This window comes from Peromyscus eremicus, chromosome 14 (assembly GCF_949786415.1).
Source record: "Peromyscus eremicus chromosome 14, PerEre_H2_v1, whole genome shotgun sequence".
Lineage (NCBI taxonomy): Eukaryota > Metazoa > Chordata > Mammalia > Rodentia > Cricetidae > Peromyscus > Peromyscus eremicus.
In genome coordinates this window covers 74,025,304-74,043,665 of record NC_081430.1, presented here as the reverse complement: position 1 = coordinate 74,043,665, position 18,362 = coordinate 74,025,304, and the positions used below count along the sequence as shown (strand labels likewise).

The 18,362-nt window shown below is 46.2% G+C and overlaps 1 protein-coding gene across 2 annotated transcripts in view; it reads left to right on the top strand.

Annotated features, from left to right (window-relative positions):
• The window catches only part of Esr2 (estrogen receptor 2), a 38,271-nt gene extending 25,479 nt beyond the window's left edge, over positions 1 to 12,792 (top strand). Inside the window, exons 5-9 of one of the 2 annotated variants that reach the window (XM_059279467.1) lie at positions 513 to 651; positions 1,489 to 1,542; positions 6,405 to 6,538; positions 10,263 to 10,443; positions 11,713 to 12,792. In XM_059279467.1, coding sequence (XP_059135450.1) covers positions 513 to 651; positions 1,489 to 1,542; positions 6,405 to 6,538; positions 10,263 to 10,443; positions 11,713 to 11,899 — 695 coding nt within the window. In that variant the 3' untranslated portion in view covers positions 11,900 to 12,792. The remainder of the gene's footprint in view (positions 1 to 512; positions 652 to 1,488; positions 1,543 to 6,404; positions 6,539 to 10,262; positions 10,444 to 11,712) is intronic. The other variant, XM_059279468.1, reaches the window with a different exon arrangement.
• Positions 12,793 to 18,362: the final 5,570 nt, after the last annotated feature.

Sequence of the window (18,362 nt, the reverse complement as noted above, 5' to 3'; positions counted from 1 at the left end):
AACAGTCCTAACTCTGCATGGGACATGTTCAACAGTCAGAGAACCTACTTAAGTTGAAGCCTCACCTTTCTGCGGGGAGGGGCTGGCACGACTCTCTGGTTTACCTCCCAACCCCCCCCATCCGCCCTCCAAACCACAGACAGACGGCCCCTCTGATTGACAGCTGAGCTTTGGCTTCCTCAGCAGGGCACAGGAATTACTAGGATAGTATAGCCATAGCTAACGAGCCTAGCTCTGCCTTTTGGGCCCTTTCTAGCATCTGTTTGGGGAGCCAATGATTCTTAGAAATATAAAACCTAGTTAGTTTATTTTCTGGAGGGGTCGGAGGCTGGAAACTGCAAGTTACGAAGCTGAGGTCCCTTAAACCAGCATTTAATCACCTCTTTGAAGTACTGATGGATTACTTCCCTTTGTTGCCTGGGTTTCCTTGCCGTTTAATAATTTGCCTTTCTGTCTTTACAGAAACGGGTTGCCGAGGGGGAGGTGTGTTTCATGGGCTCCTGTTTCCCCAGGGTTTGTGGAGCTCAGTCTGTTGGACCAAGTCCGGCTCTTGGAGAGCTGCTGGATGGAGGTGTTAATGGTGGGGCTGATGTGGCGCTCGATCGACCACCCCGGCAAGCTCATCTTTGCTCCAGACCTCGTTCTGGACAGGTAAGAAAAAAAAATACTTTGCATTTCATCTCTGATCTGTTTGACTAAGTAAAGTGAGTGGGAACCGAGTCCTAGGTGCTGCAATTAAATTCTTGCACCTGAAAGGGCAATTAAGGGATGCTAGCACCATCCACTCCTTCACTGGGTCAAGAGCCCATGAAGAAGAGGGCATGGGTACCAGGATTCATCTTCCCCAATCCCTTTTAATCAGTGGTGCATCAGCAGTCACAGACCAGGGCTGCATCCTGCAGGGTCTTGGCTGCTGAGTCCATTTTTTTTTTTCTTTTTCACTAAAAATTCTGCTCTCACATTGTATTCTTAAGCTGCCCTGCTGTTGAGTGACCAGTTACATCTCTGGACAGGTGATACAATTCTTATGACCCTTCCAAATTGATTTTTATGTGCTATGGCTTTAATGCTAATGGTATCATTGATCTCTAGTGGCATTTTGGAGCATGTGGTGGGAGGGCTCATTACTAAGGCCACATGAAAGTTAACAGACACCAGGACATGACAGTGCTTTGGGACATGTCGTGATGTCACAAAGTGGTTAGACTTAGTGTTCTTTTAAAGATGGCGGAGAGTGGGAACTACATTTTGATTTAGTTGAACTGTTTATGGAAGATAAACTGTTCAACAACAACCAAGCTTTGTTATAGGAGAAAAATGGAAAACTTTTGGTGTACCTTTGAGTGGTTGGAAAAAATCTCCATGGAAAAAGCACTAGTGTTAAGCGTTCTGCACGGGAGACTGGGCACGAGAGCAGGAGGATGCCTGGTGCTGTGAACCTCAAGTGCCCACCCCAACTCTTGCATCGTAACCCTGTTACCACTTTAGGTCATCAGAAGACCCTCACTGGCACGTTGCGCAGATGAAGAGCGATGCCCCAAGGTATCAGCATCCATTCTGCCCGTTGTCATGGATGACACTGACAGAGAACACTGTTCTGAGTAAAAGGAGGTGTTTTGGTGGAGAACAAATCCTGTGGGAAGAGCTGACGCATGGGATGTGGCTTGAGCAGGAGCAAGCCCAGGTGGTGAACCAGAGAGGGAGGCTCTGGAAGGCCAGAGCGCTGGGGCAGGTACCAGACCCTCCAGTGACCCTCACAGAGCTAACACACAGCTGGCGTGTGCTGGGTACCATCCTCTGCACTCGATGTGTGCCGCCTTATTTCATCTTTCTAAAAGCCCCTTGGGAGTGAACACCGTCCATCATTCCAGTCCTGCAGTTAAGGAAATAGGAAGTGAGGTAGTTGATTTCCAGGCAGGGTAGTAAGTGATAGTGGAGACGCAGGGATCCGATTCTAAAGTCCACACACATAGCACGTCTCTCCCGTGGGAAAGAGAATTGGAAGGGGAAAGAGGAGGCCAAAGGCAAATGGATCTCATACTTTATTCTTTTGCCTTAGAACGCAGCCCTGTGACTGGGTCTGTTTCTACCCACTCCAGAAACACACTCCAGCTGTCTCCTCAGAGCTCTCTGTCAAGCTGAAAAGCCAAACACCCGCCAGGCCATTGCCTCACTCGCTCCTTCCGCTTCACAAACTCCACAAACGCACGCGCAGAAACACGTACACGTGCAGTACTACGTTAGCTGTTCCCCCCGTGGATGCGTAGTGGGGTTAAATTATTTTACTTTTTGTTTCAGTTTCTAGACGGATGCCAGATCCAGTGTTCCAGTAACTGAGACAGTAACTGGAGAGCGTGTACGGGAGTAAACTTAACCCTCCCCTTTCTCAGTACGGGTCCGCCACCACTGTCTGGTGTCAGAGCTTCTTCATGTGGAGTTTCCCGTAGCTACAAGCACTAAACACTTTTTACTGTTGTGTTTTTGTTTTTTGTTTATTTTTGGTGCTGGGCACAAAACCGAGAGCCTTGTGCTTGCTAAGCAGACACTTGACCACTGAGTTCAACCCCCTGCCTGTGTCCCTTGATTCTGTCTGAGATTTCTACAGGAAACAAAACGAAACAAAAACCTTGAAGTTGCTGAGGCGGAAGGGAGAACCCAGTGGTTTTGCCTTGTTTGTAACAAGGTAGTTCTTTTGGCATCCGTTAGAAACAGAAATTCATGTAAAGATCTAGTGTGAAACCTGAGCTTCTATTTGCCCCAAAATGCATATGTAGCTGGCTGGATGGCTCAGTGGGTAGAGGAGCTTCTCATCAGCAGTGATGACGTGAGTTTGATCCCTAAGAGCCACGTGTCAGAAGGAGAGCACTGACTCTACCAAAGTATTCTGACCTCTAAGTGTAGCACACACACATACACACAAACATATACATACATACACACAAACACCCCCCCACATACACACACACATACACAGACATACATGTACAAACACACACATATACACATGTATATACATATACAAACATGCACACAGACATACACACAATGTAATTTAAATAAAAAATGCATTTAAATGTAATTTAAATAAAAAAGTATCAGCATCCACAGGAAACTGTCTACAGAGCTGTTCCTGGGCATTTGGAGCAGGGCTGGGACCCCACTGTGAACGCTAGGGCTCTTGAGACTCCTAAGACGATGAATGTTCTTAGGGGCTACAAACACACTCAGTGTTGCTAAGCTGAATGTTCTGGAAGATCATAGACTTTCACTCCTAAATTTTAATTTACCCTGTGTAGCCAAGTAATTTCATTTTGGTTAAATATTTGTGAAGTCTCTCTCATGTGCTAAGCCATGAACTGGGCCCCTAGCCCTTGTCCAGCTTCCACACCCACAGAGATAAGCTGGTGTGGGACCCGGCAGATACAGAAGCGAGTGGAAAATTAGCAATGCCAAGGCCAGACAAGCCCACTCAATAATTTGCCGCTGTGTCAAACAGGATATTTTTCTTCCATGAAAAAGCATTCAAGTAAGAAGTTACTCCACATGCAATTACTAATTTGATCTTTATTTGGCACGAGCTTGAAGTGTCCTTCTATAAATAGGTTGATTTGACTGATGTGTCCTTTCAAATGCTAACCCTCCAATCACATGTCTCTGTCTTTAATCTCTTGATCCCCGTCCTACCTTCTTACTCATAACTCGGTTTCCATCCCTAACTGCAAGGTGAATGGCATGGATCGCATCAGTCAGTAAAAGTCCTTCCTCGCTTTATTTGGTGTGACTCATTTCAAAGCAGGATGTCATTAAGAGCCACTTAGGAGGTGTGCTTCGTGTCCCTACGTGGCTCGTTTATTTTCTAAAAATGTATCTGGATTCTATAGCCTCTGATGTCATGGAAGGTACTTGAAGCCTACATGAGGTGAAGTGGTTACCTGTCCTACTTGCTAGAAAGGAAACAGCCAGGCCTGGTTCTTTATGGTTGCTTAGACAGGCTCTGTTTCTGTGAGGTACACGTGGGGATCACTTGAAGTTACAGTGTTCACTGGGGCTTCAGATGCCCCCGTACCTAAACAGCTCAGTTTTGAAACACTAATTCTATTACAATGAAATGTTTTTAATGTGGGAATGGGTATTAATCTTGATATTTAGCACCTTTTCTTTGGTGTGGGTGGCAACTTCTAGAAAATTGGATTGATTTTTGCTGAACTGATTTAGCCTTTGGGGGGAGTAAGAATGTGTGCGTGTGTGTGTGTGTGTGTGTGTGTGTGTGTGTGTGTGTGTGTACACGTGTGTACATGCATGTGTGTTATATAACTGAACATAGCTCCACTTGAGTTTGAATTTTACAGAAGAATAAAGAGTCAAATTATTAAACCATCAACTCACAGTTGGACATGGTAGCCCATACCTACTAGTCCTGGGAAGGCAGAGACAGGAGAGTCACAAGGTTGAAGCTAGCCTGGGCTACATAGTTAGATTCTGTCTCAAAAAAGCAAAATAAACAAAACAAAATGAAAACATCAGTGCAAGAGTTAGTGTCTGTCCATTTCCTCTCTGGTGATATATTCATATCAGCTTCTGTGGCTATCAAATATCTTCAAGCTCAGCACTTACAATTTCAAGCAAGGATCCTTCAGTAGGCAGAGTGGTGTGACATTTCGGTACTAGGGGCATTCAGTGCACAGGTACTTCCTTCCCACTTGCTGTGTTCAGGGCTTCTGCAACCCTTACAGGAACTCAGAGCTGCCGAGGAGGCTTAGGGGAAGTGTGAAGTTGGGGTGTAGGGAGTAGTAGGGTTTGTGTAGATTTGCTCCTCTTTGCCCAGGGCTCTGATTCTCCAAGATTTTTTTTTTTTTAACCGTGAGTTAGTTCTTGGGGACACTGGTGTTTTGTCACTTAGCTCCACACTGGCAGAACAATGCAACTGTTTTCAGAAGTTCCCACACTGATCTGCTAAAGTGAGCAGTTGCATGCTTGTGGCTGTGTGCGTGAGTCTGTGGGGGCTCTGAATGCTGTGGGATGCAGGATCCTGGTGAGTTGAACACCTAACAGGCAAGACTGGTAGTCTCCAGTGGAGTCAGTTCAGATGACTTCTCCAAACGTTCTCTCCTGAAATCCCACATTCATTGGAAATGACCTGGTTTCGGGGTGAGAGGAGATAGTTAACAATAAGGTTTTCTGTTTGTTCTGTTTTTGTTGTTTGCTTGTTGTTGTTTTATTTCAACCTCCATAGTCTAGTAAGATGTTAAAAGCAGGCCCCACAGGCACCCATTTGTGTCAGGGTGCCTGCCCTTTGCTGCATGCTGCAGGTTTTCAGGAACTGGGAGGATTTTGTGCAAAGTCGTCTAACTGCTAGTCAAGGCCCTCCGGTAACTCTGCAACTGAAGAGAGCAGACAGATTTTGAGAGCAGTGAGGTGGAATAATGTGTGTCTAGCTGTTGTGAACAGAAACCAGTGCTCTCTACTTCGTGTATAATAGTTTCTTTCAAAGATAGACGTAACAGCTCAGTCCTATAAGGCACACTTAATAGATTTGTCTGAAACCTTTGTTTAAAAAACCATCTTCAGACTGAGTGTTGTGGCACACATCTAGAATTTCAGCATTTCAGAGGTGGAGGCAGGGAGGCCAGGAGATGAAGGCCAGCTTGGGCTACATGACAAGACTCTGTCTCAATAAAACAAAACAAAATAAAACAATCCCCCCAAAACATTAATAAACAAAAAGCCCACTTCAGCAAGTCAAAGTCAAGAAAGTGTCACCTGCCCCCAAGTCTGTCTTCTTTCTCTGACTAATCCACCTTCAACTGTAATTTCTCTGTGTGTCGCATTTGTTTTCTTTAAATGCTGCTTAAATGTCTCTTGGCTCCTAGACCGATTTCTAAATTCAGCCCTATGTATGGAGATATGAAAGTTGTTTTTTCTTGAAATATTCAGTTCTAACAGGCTCCCTCATCGGTACTTCCTGATGGGAGTGTGGGATCTCCCTTTTAATAAGCTGAGTCATCTCCAGCGAGGCAATGGTTTGTATATAAGCTATAGGCATGGTAATGTCTCCAAGAAGTCCTTCTGGACTGAAGTAGAAGGAGACAGGTAGCCCCAGTGCACACTTTTGCCTGAAAAAATTGTTGAAGAAGTTTTAGGAAATGCCCTGTGTTTTTCCCCTCTCCAATGCTAAGGATTTACCCCCACAGCCCTATGAGTGCTAGGCAAGTGTGCCACCATTGAATCCGCACCCAAGCATCCCTTGTTTCCTTTATACAGACATAGTACTAGTGACTTCCCCTTGTGAAGTGTGCTCTTACTAATACCTCAGTATAGGAGGGACAAAATGACACCTAAGATGTCGTCTCTTGATGGCCGGCTAATGCTATGTGTTCCTTCAATTCCCAAATGAACTCTTGCAGGGATGAGGGGAAGTGTGTAGAAGGGATTCTGGAGATCTTTGACATGCTCCTGGCGACGACATCAAGGTTCCGTGAGTTAAAGCTCCAGCACAAAGAGTATCTCTGTGTGAAGGCCATGATCCTCCTCAACTCCAGTGAGTAACCACACAGCTGCGCTGTTTTGCTGGGGAGAAAGACTGTCAAACTGGTGTGGTGGTCAAGAGTGCCAAACCTGTTTGGTTTAGAAGGCGGAGAACAGCCTCACTTCCAACTTCTCCATTTTACATGGGTTTAGACTGTCGTTAACGTTTGCTAACCTGAGTATAAATTACTCATTGGGTGAGTTACTGGCAGTAGATTTGAAAAGTGGTGCACGCCTTTAATCCCAGCACTTGGGAGGCAGAGGCAGTTGGATCTCTCTGAGTTCAAGGCCAGCCTGGTCTACAGGGTGAGTTTTAAGGCAGCCAGGGCTACACAGAGAAGCCCTGGCTTGAAAAACCAAAAAAGAAAAGACTGAATTTTACAGTATTTACCCTCCAGCCTTTCCTCAATCCTGCCAGTCACAGGCGTTTTGCATGGTTAACATGTATCATCTGTATTTAATGTTTCAGCTTCCACTCTTCCATAGTCATTCATATGTTCGGTACTAACACTTAAGCTACAGCCAAATAGCTTGTGGTATTGGAAGAGACAGAAAGCAAATTATGAAAACTCATGATGTCGGCGCTGTCCTGAGGGGCACGGATCTGCAGAGTGGAGGGCTGCGAGGCAGGAAAGTCTGGAAGGGAAAGACCCCGGGCTCTTCAGGGAAGAGCCACAAGTGGCTCTTTTGGGAACTGGGTGGTCACCGGGAGGTGGTCACAGGCAACTTTGGGGGAGTGTCTGTGTATTATGGGAAGGTCATACCCGCTTTCCATAGGGAGGAATGACTAAAATGGAGAGACACTGAGACAAGGGTGTCCTTAAGATAAAGCGAGCCCAAACAGACTCGGTGTGGCAGGAACGAGGGGAGGGACTTGACTTCAGAGGAGGGAGATGAGGACAGTGTCTGAGCTGAGTGGGTGTTTTGGCTTTCCTAGTTTGTGTTATATAAACAATATCTGGTGATCAGGAACAACATTGGATGGAAGAAAACCATACAAGGCAGTAAGAACAACTGTCAGGAACCGTCCCCCTCTCCAAGATATAAATAACCTTGTTGACCATAGGAAATAGTCCGCCCAACTCCTTCTCTCTGTCCCTCCCCTTCTCTCCAGTATCCATTGGTTATTGATTTTAATAACAAAATCAATGGATCCCATTGTCTCTTATATAAAATGGAGCCATACCCACCTATACCTCGTGTGTAGCCCCTCATATACTTGGCATCATCCCTGGGTCATGTACAATACCTAACCCAATGTGCATACTATATACATGGTTGTTGTACCGTATCTAGAGAATAGTGACAAAATGTGACTATGTAGCGCTTTTTTAAAATGGTTTTTTGAAACTGGCAATCAAACCCAGAGCTTTGCCCTTGCTTGGTAAGTATGCTACTGCTCTCAGCTATACCCTTGGCCCCAACTTGGTATAATAACAGAAAATTACTATGTAAAGTGCAAAATATGAGTCCCGGTTTATGTGATTAACACGGTTGACCGGGTTTTAATTACTCTGTGGCTGTCAGAGCTCCCGAGTGCTTGCACTTAGATTTTGTCTTCTCCCTGCGGACTGGGAGAGAGCATTCAGAGAGTAGCTTTGGGGTGGGCACGGGGCACTGTCACACAGTGGTGGGATCCCGAGCGGAAAGTGGGCTAGACCTTGAAGGGGACAGGGTGGGGAGGGCTGAAGAAGAATCCGAAGGATTTAGAACCCTGTCAGAGCCACTCAGTGCTCCTCAGGAAGTGACTTGTCTGTTGTTAGAACGCTTCATGGTAAGGAGCCCTGCTGTTTGCCTTGGCATCTTCTGGATGTCAGATTGTACCAACGTCAGAGCTGCAAACGGTGTCTGTGTAGATGGGCAAGACGAGGCTCTGGCCTTCCTCCCGCGGCAGCTGATGAAGCTGCCTTTGTAGGAGGCGAGGAGGGCCGCGGGATGGTATTGCCACTTTTGGCAGAAAAAATCATTAAAATTTAAGGTAAATCCGCATTTTTGAAAATCTTTACAGAAACCTTATTGCTTACTTGGTAGTCACAGAGAGTTTACTATTCTGTTTGGCATTGCCGTGGGGAAACTGGGATTTGGTTTCTTACGGAAATGCTCTGTTGGAAAGGTTGGCTGCCATGCTAGCTCTGAAGGACTTGCAAAAACACCTCTTTTTGTGGTTATTTGCAGCAATTAATTTAAAAATAAAACAATAACCAAGTCAAGGACTAACTTAGTGGGAACGAGTTGGTGTCCTCAAATGAAACAACCTGACAGCCTAGGGGTTGTTGGCTGGGGGTGGTGGTGGGGTGGTGGTGGTGGTGGTGGTGGTGGTGGTGTGTGTGTGTGTGTGTGCTTGAGAGGAAAAGGCTGCACGCAGCATCTCTGGTCTGCAGGTGGCGCTCTTTAAGGCTTCTGCTGTACACCAACCTGCTGACGTTTTGAAGCCAGGAAGTAAAATGATTTCCAAAGTTCTCACAGGCTGAGAAATGCCTCACGTTCTCACCAGGCAGTTGGAAAACCTTGTAATATCCTAGACTTTGAGATATGAAAACACTGAGAAAGCCGTTGCCATAGTAATGGGGTAAAGTTAGCCCAGGTCTACAGGCTACCAAATAAAACATAAAAGCAAGATTAGATTATCAAAAATATCGTGAAATAATTTAACTGCAATCTAGCACAAAGCTGAAGAATTTGATTAATGATTGATGTGGGAAGACCCAGCCCACTGTGGGCGGTTCCACCCCTGGGCAGGTGGTCCTGAGTTGTGTAAGAAAGCAGGCTGAGCAAGCCAGTAAGCAGCACTTCCCCATGGCTTCTGCTCCAGTGCCTGCCTCCAGGTTCCTGCCCATGCTTCCTTGGTCATGGAATGTAACCTCTAAGGGGAGGTATACTCTTTACTCCCCTAAGCTGGTTTGATCAGTGTTTTATCACAGCGAGTGGAAACCAAACAGCAGTGATGCAATTAAAAGTGTGTGCCACTTCCTTCCTTCCTTCCTTCTTCCTTCCTTCCTTCCTTCCTTCCTTCCTTCCTTCCTTCCTTCCTTTCTTCCTTTCTTTTTCCTTCCTTTCTTTCTCCTTCTCCTTCTTCTTCTTCTTCTTTTGGTTTTTCAAGCCCTGGCTATCTTGGAACTCACTCTGTAGACCAGGCTAGCCTCAAACACAGAGATCCGCCTGCCTCTGCCTCCCAAGTGCTGAGATTACAGGGGTGTGCCACAACTGTAGCGCCACCACCGCCCGGCTGCCATTGGTTTCTTGAGATTGCACTTTGCCATTGCAAATTACCATTCTCAAAGGGAGTTAAGAATTAGTTTATGCCGGGTAGCGAAGGTGCACACCTTTAATACCAGGACTCAGGAGGCAGAGTCAGGTGGATCTCTGTGAGTTCGAGGCCAGCCTGGTCTACAGAGTGAGAGCCAGGACAGCCACCAAAACTACACAGAGAAACCCTGTCTCGAACCCCCCCCCCAAAAGAATTAGTTTATAATGATTTATAAATTATATAATTATATAATTATATTAATCTCACCTGACGGTCTTCACTTAGCCATTTGCTGCAGCCAGGATTCCCTCACAGCTCAGTGATAAGGTTTTGCTCTCAGGGGAAGAACCTGGGGGAAGGTAAAGTGCATGCACCAGTTAGAGTAGCTCTGGTCAACATTGCCTCCTCCCTAGGGAACCAGGCATGCGAAGTTGGGCACATGACCTCAGCTTCCCTTTCTCTGACTTCGGGGCTCTCCTTCTTTGTCCAGGTATGTACCCCTTGGCGACGGCAAGCCAGGAGGTGGAGAGCAGCCGGAAGCTGACACATCTGTTGAACGCAGTGACAGATGCCCTGGTCTGGGTGATTGCTAAGAGTGGCATTTCCTCCCAGCAGCAGTCAGTTCGCCTGGCCAATCTCCTGATGCTTCTTTCTCATGTCCGACACATCAGGTACACACCCTCGGGAAGCTGGTCCAGTGGGGTGTGGGCAGGGCATATGATCCGAGCTTTGGGAGAATGCAGGCAGGTTTGTAGTGGTAGAATGTTCAACTTGAGAGAAGAATGAACTTTTGAATGGGAATTCATCAGTGCATGCACCTGCACCAAAGCTGGGCCCATAGTTGGTGTTGAAATGAGTGCCACATGGTACCTGACAGGATTTTTGTGGCAGCTGGTGGGACCCACCTGGATGTAATTGCTAGGGTTTAGAATTTGTTTATAGAGTCCTAAAATGGGCAGTTCTCCTTCTAAAATGAGTTGCCATCCTCCTTATACCACCCAGGGCCAAGGCCTGGGGTCATTTCTGTGAGGATGCTAAGCTTGGCTCTCCTGGTCACCCTTCAGCTGAGGACTGGGGGTGTGCACCAAGTTGTCCTTTCCTTTCCATGGTATCGGGATACCAAGGATGAAATCTAAGAGAACGTCCCAACAGGTTGAGGAAGCAATGCTGTGGATGGAGCACAGTCGCAGTCAGGAAGTGCACGGCATGTGCACGGATGAAGATATTCTCTGATGGCTATTGTCGGGACAGTGATGCTCAGTGGGTGGTGTTGCGCAGGAGGGTCGCCCTGCCCGAGTCTGGAAGAGAGGAGATGAAGATGGAAGGCAGTGCTTGCCTGAGGAGGAAGCTGTAAGAGCTGTGGGGAAGGACAGTGTTCACGTCAAGCATTTAACAAGGAGGAGGAAAGAAGAAGAAGCCCTTCCTAATTCTCCTTTAAGGAGTGCTTGGCCCATGACCCTCTGCAGAATAGATATTAGTCTATCCTCACTTATGTGTGAGTTCACCTAGTTGTTGAAGTTTGTTCAGAACCCCCACATCAGTACACATGACCCTTTCAAGGTCAAGCCAAGAACAGCAAAATTTTTCAGTGTCTCGATATGTGCATTCCCAGCTGGGTCGGTCAAGGAGACAGGTGCTTCCGTCCTCCCAGTGTGAAGAAGCCTACTTACAGTTCCACTATTTAGAACCTTGCTTTTGTGCTTTTTATGAAGGAGCTCATGGTGCAGCATTGGGTGGTGAGATGGAGGTCGAGGGGGTACCACTTTTGCCCTTGAATGTAGACTATGGAGGGAGCTGGATGTATGAGCTCCAGAACAATGGGGTAGAAGCAAAGGGAATTGTGGGAGATGGGCTGACTTTGTGCCGGAGACTTGGGGACTATTTCAACGTTTTGATGGCTATCTAGAAAGAAGGATTCTCAGTGCCTTTTCCCCTCATAGTAACAAGGGCATGGAACATCTGCTCAGCATGAAGTGCAAAAACGTGGTCCCAGTGTACGACCTGCTGCTGGAGATGCTGAATGCTCACACGCTTCGAGGGTACAAGTCCTCAGTCTCGGTGTCTGATTGCAGCTCAGCAGAGGACAGCAAGAGCAAAGAGGCCTCCCAGAACCCACAGTCTCAGTGACGGCCAGGCCTGAGGTGGACATTCTACAGAGCTGCTCAAAGGTGGAACCCTGCACCCTCGCAGCTCCCCAGCTGGGGCTTCATCTTACGGCTGCCTTGGTCATGCACCCTTCCCCCACATTCCACTTCCCAGGGGTCAGGGTGGGTGGGTTGCAGTGTCCCTGTACCGGGGGATACCTCTGAATGCAGAGTTCTCACTTTTGTATAGCCTTAGAAGGTTCTCGATGTGACCCTTCTCTCACTCTCCATCTCCTCTGCCCACTCGGGAAAACGTCTCAAAGCTTCTGGAATGGATGGTGAAAGTCTGACCCGGAAGGATTGGCCTTAGACAGGGGAGAGAAGGTGACACTCTGCAGCAGGGGTTCTCAACCTCTCTGATGCTGTGACCCTTTAATATAGCTCCTCATGTTGTGGAGACCCCAACCATAAGATTATTCCATTGCTACTTTGTAACTGTAATTTTGCTACTGTTATGAATTGTAATGTAAATATCTGATATGCAGGATGCCTGATATGTGACCCCCACGGGGGTTCATGACCCACAGATGGAGAGTCGCTGGTCTATAAGAAATGGACTGTAGAACTAACTGTGTGGTTGTAAAATCAACCTTTGAAGGGTGTCTTTCCAGACCACTTGATTATAGGATTGAAAACCACATTGACAATCAGCTCGTTTCACATTCCTACCTCACAGGCTTGTGAGGACTGATGATGTGTTGTTGGTTATTCTATCAGAGACCAGAGGGATACTGGTCAAGCTCAGATGTGAGCCGCCTTCCTCCCCCCAGGTCTTCTTGCTATCCGTGCAGATTCATCCTTCCTGATTTATGTTTGTAGAACCTGCTTATTTGGCCTATTGAGTCTCACTGTCATGGATTAAGATTTAAATCTTTCTATAGTTCGGTTTTCTTGAAGCTATGTTGATACTCTCTCTCTCTCTCTCTCTCTCTCTCTCTCTCTCTCTCTCTCTCTCTCTCTCTCTGTGTGTGTGTGTGTGTGTGTGTGTGTGTGTGTATGTGTGTGTATGTGTGTGTGTGTGTGTGAATGGAGTTTATCCTGGGGGTATGCATCACAACACACTGCTTCTTTTAGGCCTTATGAATGCAGTTTTTGTCTTGCACAGCAGAGGTGGCAGGATCAGCTATCCATGGGAGGCATGGATGCTACAGGCTGTAGATATACATGATGCATATCCTCTGGAAGGAACACACACACACATACATACACACACACACACACACACACACACACACACACAGCTTTAGGCCTGTATAGTGTGGATTGGATGGGCAAAACACTTGAACACATCGATGTTGATTTTTTTTGACTCCCTCAAAAAGAGAAATATTTAGGGGTAATTATTTATGGCAAAAAAAAAAAGCTTCTCTAACCTATAGGTCTCAAAAAAATTTTTTTTTGAGACAGGATTTTTCTGTGTAGCCCTGGTTGTCCTGGAACTCACTCTGTACACCAGGCTGGCCTCGAACTCACAGAGATCTGCCTGCCTCTGCTTCCCAAGTGTTGGAATTAAAGGTGTGCACTACCACTGCCCGGAACACTTTTGAGGTGGGTTGCGCGAAGTAGAAACTTAGCCAACCCATTAGCTCTTATTCAAATGGAATATGATGGGAGCTAAGGAGAAAGCCCTTCTGAAATGGCTGCTGTAACTCACATTTTAGAAACTGGGGTTTTCAGACACGTTTTTAGGAACGTGGCAAATTCACAAAATGTGTAACGGCTCTACTTTGGAAGTAAGCAATTAAACGATTATGCCGATTGGATGTTTTAAAAAGTAAAACCTGGTGATATAGTATTAAATACACTTCCCTTTGAAACTAGGGTTGCGTTGGTCAGTACATCCTGTATTTACTGAGTCATTCATTAGGAAGATTACCCTTAACAAGAGAAAACTTGAATATGTCTTAATTTTGATGGTGGTGTGCTGTTGCTAACGCTGACTTTAGCAGCGTCTCACACACACTGGGACACAGACGTAGGGGATGCACAGGTGTGGGGGGTGTTCTCAGGCAGTTTGAAATTATTAGCAGTTCAGCACTGTAGCCCAAGAGCATCAACGCAGAAAGCCGTCCTCTGTAGACACAGGTCAGGGGTTGGAGGGCAGGAAGAGGGAGGCAAAGGCAACCTTGAAACACTGCCAGTAAAATTTTGTTTTTTCAAGAGCCTGCCAGACGAGGAAAACAGAAATCAGAATGAGCTCCAAGCTATTGTCTACTCAGTGCACGGTGAAGTTCTTGGTTGTCTTTGGACACCTAAGGAAGAGATCAGTTTGAACTCAGGTGGTTAAGCACCCTTCTGTGCCAAGTTCTGTGTGTGCTTAGATTAACTGCACGCGCCAGTGGTCACTAGTTAGCCTGGAATTCTTAATCCTTCTGCGTCAGCCTAGGGGGATCCCAGCCATGCACCACCACACCCAGCCTATTAGTTATTGGGTTTCCAGTTCTCCTAGCTGCTTCTCGGCCGCTCATTTCACTGTGTGTGGCTCAGTGGGAAGAGGAGGCCATATTCTAGGTCGTTTCTTCTTGACTTGCATCTCACCTGGGTCTGGTAGGGACACAGGTCAGCCCTGCCTGTTTTTGACTCGGCTCTGGGACAAGTGGGTGGTTGAAATGTGATATGTACTCCGAAGACCATTTGTTGTTTCTGAGCACCCTGGGGTCCTCTTCTCCCTTTCAGATAAAGTGCTATTATCTCTGGCCTTCTGTTCCAGACATGCTGAGGATGACATGATTTTCAATGTATTGGGGAAATGCTCAGTGTCCATTTTAAAGATGGTGGCTTCCTTAAAACCTTCACATTCCTTTGGGACAGTTTGAGTTCTCTCATAGCGGCACAAGTCTCAAATGTTTAAGTTTATTTTTTTTTTAAGGATGAATAAGACCTGGCAGCTGTGAACATGGGTTAGATTACTGCACACCCCGGCCCCCACGAAACCACAACTGACATATTGTAGAGCAGCTATCCTCAGCCCTGCCTTGAACTGGTATGGCAGGAGTCTTCTGTTGTAATCAGCAAGATTCACCCCAGAAATCTGTAGATGAATGGGTTTTGCCTAACTCCCAAATCACAAGTTTAAATTATACATGGTCACCATGAAATAGCCGTAATACAGGTATTATTATTCTCTAATAACAGAGAATTCTCGCAGATTCCTGGGTGTGGGCTAGCCTGGGGGAGGTCTGGTGTGGATGGGATTGTCCACAGGAGAGCCACACAGTGATTTCTTACAAATGTCCCTCTCTTTTCACTGGCTCTGTTTATCCTACTTGTCAGGGGGAGAAGAGATTAATTCCAAAAACAATCCCAAAGAGCCATTTTTTTTCCTTGAGAAATTCTAGTGAGAACACACAACAAATAACACAGGGAGTTTAAACCATTTAAACAATGAAACAGTACAACAGCAGCCACCACACACACACACACACACACACACACACACACACACACACACACAGCCCTTACCTGACTGTTAATTCAGCTGGGAAGGCAGCGATTTAAAAATTTTACAAGGAAGGAGGTTACTTACCAATTCTCAGCACAGCCGTACGTGCAGAGACAGGGAAGCTGGATTGAAGCATTTCTAGCATTTCCTAGCATACAAAGGGTTTGTTTCCTATTTGCATCTGCTTGCGTACATTGATAACTTCTCAAAAGTCAAGGCATACCCCCAGTTTCTAGTTCTATTGTGAAACAAAGTAGTTTTGTTTAGTAAGACACGATATATGTCTTTAAGCTGCTAAAACAAACAAACCCTTAAAAGATACTGTAAACGTTATATAAGTAACAAAATGGTATTTGGGGAACAGTCACTATGTGCCAGCTTTCACATTTAATCTTTGTTATTCATTCCTGTGACTCTATTTTAATTTTTTTTATTTTAATTTTCGGGTGTGGAAGGCCAAGTAGACTTAATGAAGGTCACACAGAACAGATGATGGAACTGGCCGTTCTAGTCCAGTGCTGAAAGTGATTATATAGTTCACCCAGTTAAAAAATTAAGGAGTCCTAATGCAGCTTTAGTGCTGAGAGTCCTTGTCTAGCATGTACAAGGCCGTGGGCACTATCGCAAACAATGCAAATAAAAATAATTTCAAAAAAATTCTATTTTTTTGCTCTCTGCAATTTCGCTACATCCCCATCCCCCACACCCTGGGGATCTCCCTATGAAACTCCACATGCCTAACACCCAGAACACCCTTGGAAACAGTCACAAACAGCTGAGAAATTTTGGATGCCAAAGTTCAAGCTTATATTTTATCCATGTGCAAACTGAAAGTGCTGGGGGGCCGCCTGAGCTGCTCAGGGTCTTGCAACTTCTTGTTTCCAAGGCTGGGTTGGAATCCGAGCCTCCTGTTCACTCGCTGCCTTCTCTGGCTCCCAAGATTCTACCTCTTGAGCAGTGTTGTGATGACAGTTAGTGAAGCCATGGACGACTTCTCTGTCCCTTTCCACCCATACCTTCTCAGCTTAGAGTGGGTCTGCTTGAACCTTGGCCGGGCAGCAGCAGTGATGGGCAGGAGATGCGGGCCACTGTATTTCTGTCCTGCCATCTTACCACAGAGCTTAAGCCAGGGGGTTCCCCATCACTTCCTGGTACTTTGCCTCCAGTGCCCCAGAGCTTCGCTCATGCCTTGCAATGACACCGGTGTGAAACGCCGCATCTTCTCAGGCACCAGCGTCTCCCGGTGGAGCTGAGTGCGCTTCATGCCAGTTTTCCCCTGGAGCTCTCACACTCCATGGAATTTGGATCCAGTTGTGCACTGTCTCTGTGGACATGATTTTAAAAATCACAGGGACTGCCTTCACTTGTAGGCCAGCCAGTTCCTTGTGGCGGGCTTCCTCTTGGTGACGGGCAAAGGTTGGCTAGCCCTAAACGGCTTGCAGTAACTGCACTCTCACGGTCGCTTACCTGTTTTCCTGTGAGCCCTGGTCCTATTACTTCATGAGGCAGTGGTCATGTGTCCCTCTGAGCCTGTTGGTTGACTATATTTGCCATTTTTTTTCCCAGACAGATGCCGTGTGCCATTAGGCTAATGTTGATACATCAGGCTTTAAACTGTGAGCCTGTTAAGAAACGAGCATTTGAGTGTGGTGGCTTATACCTGGAAGCCCTCGCACTTGGGAGGCTTGCCATGAATTCGAGGCTAACCTGAGCTACACAGTGAGACTCTATCTCAAAGAGCCAAAAAGTCCATGTGATGCTTTTAAGGCTCATCATGCATCCGTCTGGGAGTCCCCTGTCCTTACCATGTCTCTTTAATATCGATGGAGCTGTAGCAGAGAGAAGTCTAATGTGACAAAGTGTTTTTTGTAATTTGGGTTTTAAAGACATATTTGTTGGGAGCTGAGTGTAAGAACTTAAGAGTTGCTGGGATAAGTAGTGTCTGATTTTCTTCTGTGAATTCTATTATTTTTTTGGGTTTATATTGTTGAAACTGTGGTCAGTCTTCCTAGGAGAGGGGACGTTAGCGATGATGCTTGCCGACCATTTCAGAAGAGTTACGAGCCCCCCCCCCCCTTCCTCTAGTTGCCAGAACAGGAACAATTGAACCTGTAGTTACCGAATCACTTTTTACGCATTCCCACAGATGCTTTGTAGAGATGTAAAAGCCCCAGTATGCAGAGAGAGACTCAATTTATTTGGGTAGATTTCCTGTAATTTTTGTCATCTGACTCCACTAGGAATATACCCTTCAAAGATGGGGTGAAGTCATTCACTCATACTAAAGTTATTTTTGTGCCTATGGCCATTGGAAGATGTCCCCTACAAGTGGGGAAGGAAAGATGTGAACAATTTGCTTAAGACTGAGAGACACGAGTCATCTCGTACAAGCGTTTGGGGGATACTCCAAGCTCTGTGTGAAGGGAGGCAGAAGGGGCGCCCTGGGGGTGGAGGTGGGGAGTGTGTGGAGGCAAACTCAAACCCAGAGGTCCTTAGGTTGAGAAAGTGTCTGTATCAATAGCCTTTAAAATGCAGTCAACCCGCTGACACATTTCAGCATCCCTTCTGGAGGGCACTGATGGCCTGTGAAACACTCTTTGGAGTGCAAGATGGGGCAGGAGCCAGAACTTCGTGGCTTGTCCCAGGCTAACATGGAGCAGGGAACCTTGAAGCAATTCAGTGGCTTAAGAAAAAGATTGTTAATTTATATTTATTTTCCCCCTAGACTACTCTAAGCCACACACAGTTAAGGTGGGAAAAAAACAAAACAAAACAAAAACAACCTTTTCTCCCTATCCATTTAACAATTTGAGAACTTGAAATGACAGCCTTTTTTTTTTTCTACCTAGCTCCTAGACAAACTGCTGGGTAACTGAACAGGTGGCTTAAGTATCTGAGGAGCAAAGGGTCCCAAGTTGAAGCATATACTGATAGGCTTCACTGGTCTAACCCTTCAGTTAGGGTTTTACCCAGTCAATCCTGCCTCCGTGTGCTAATGCAGGTG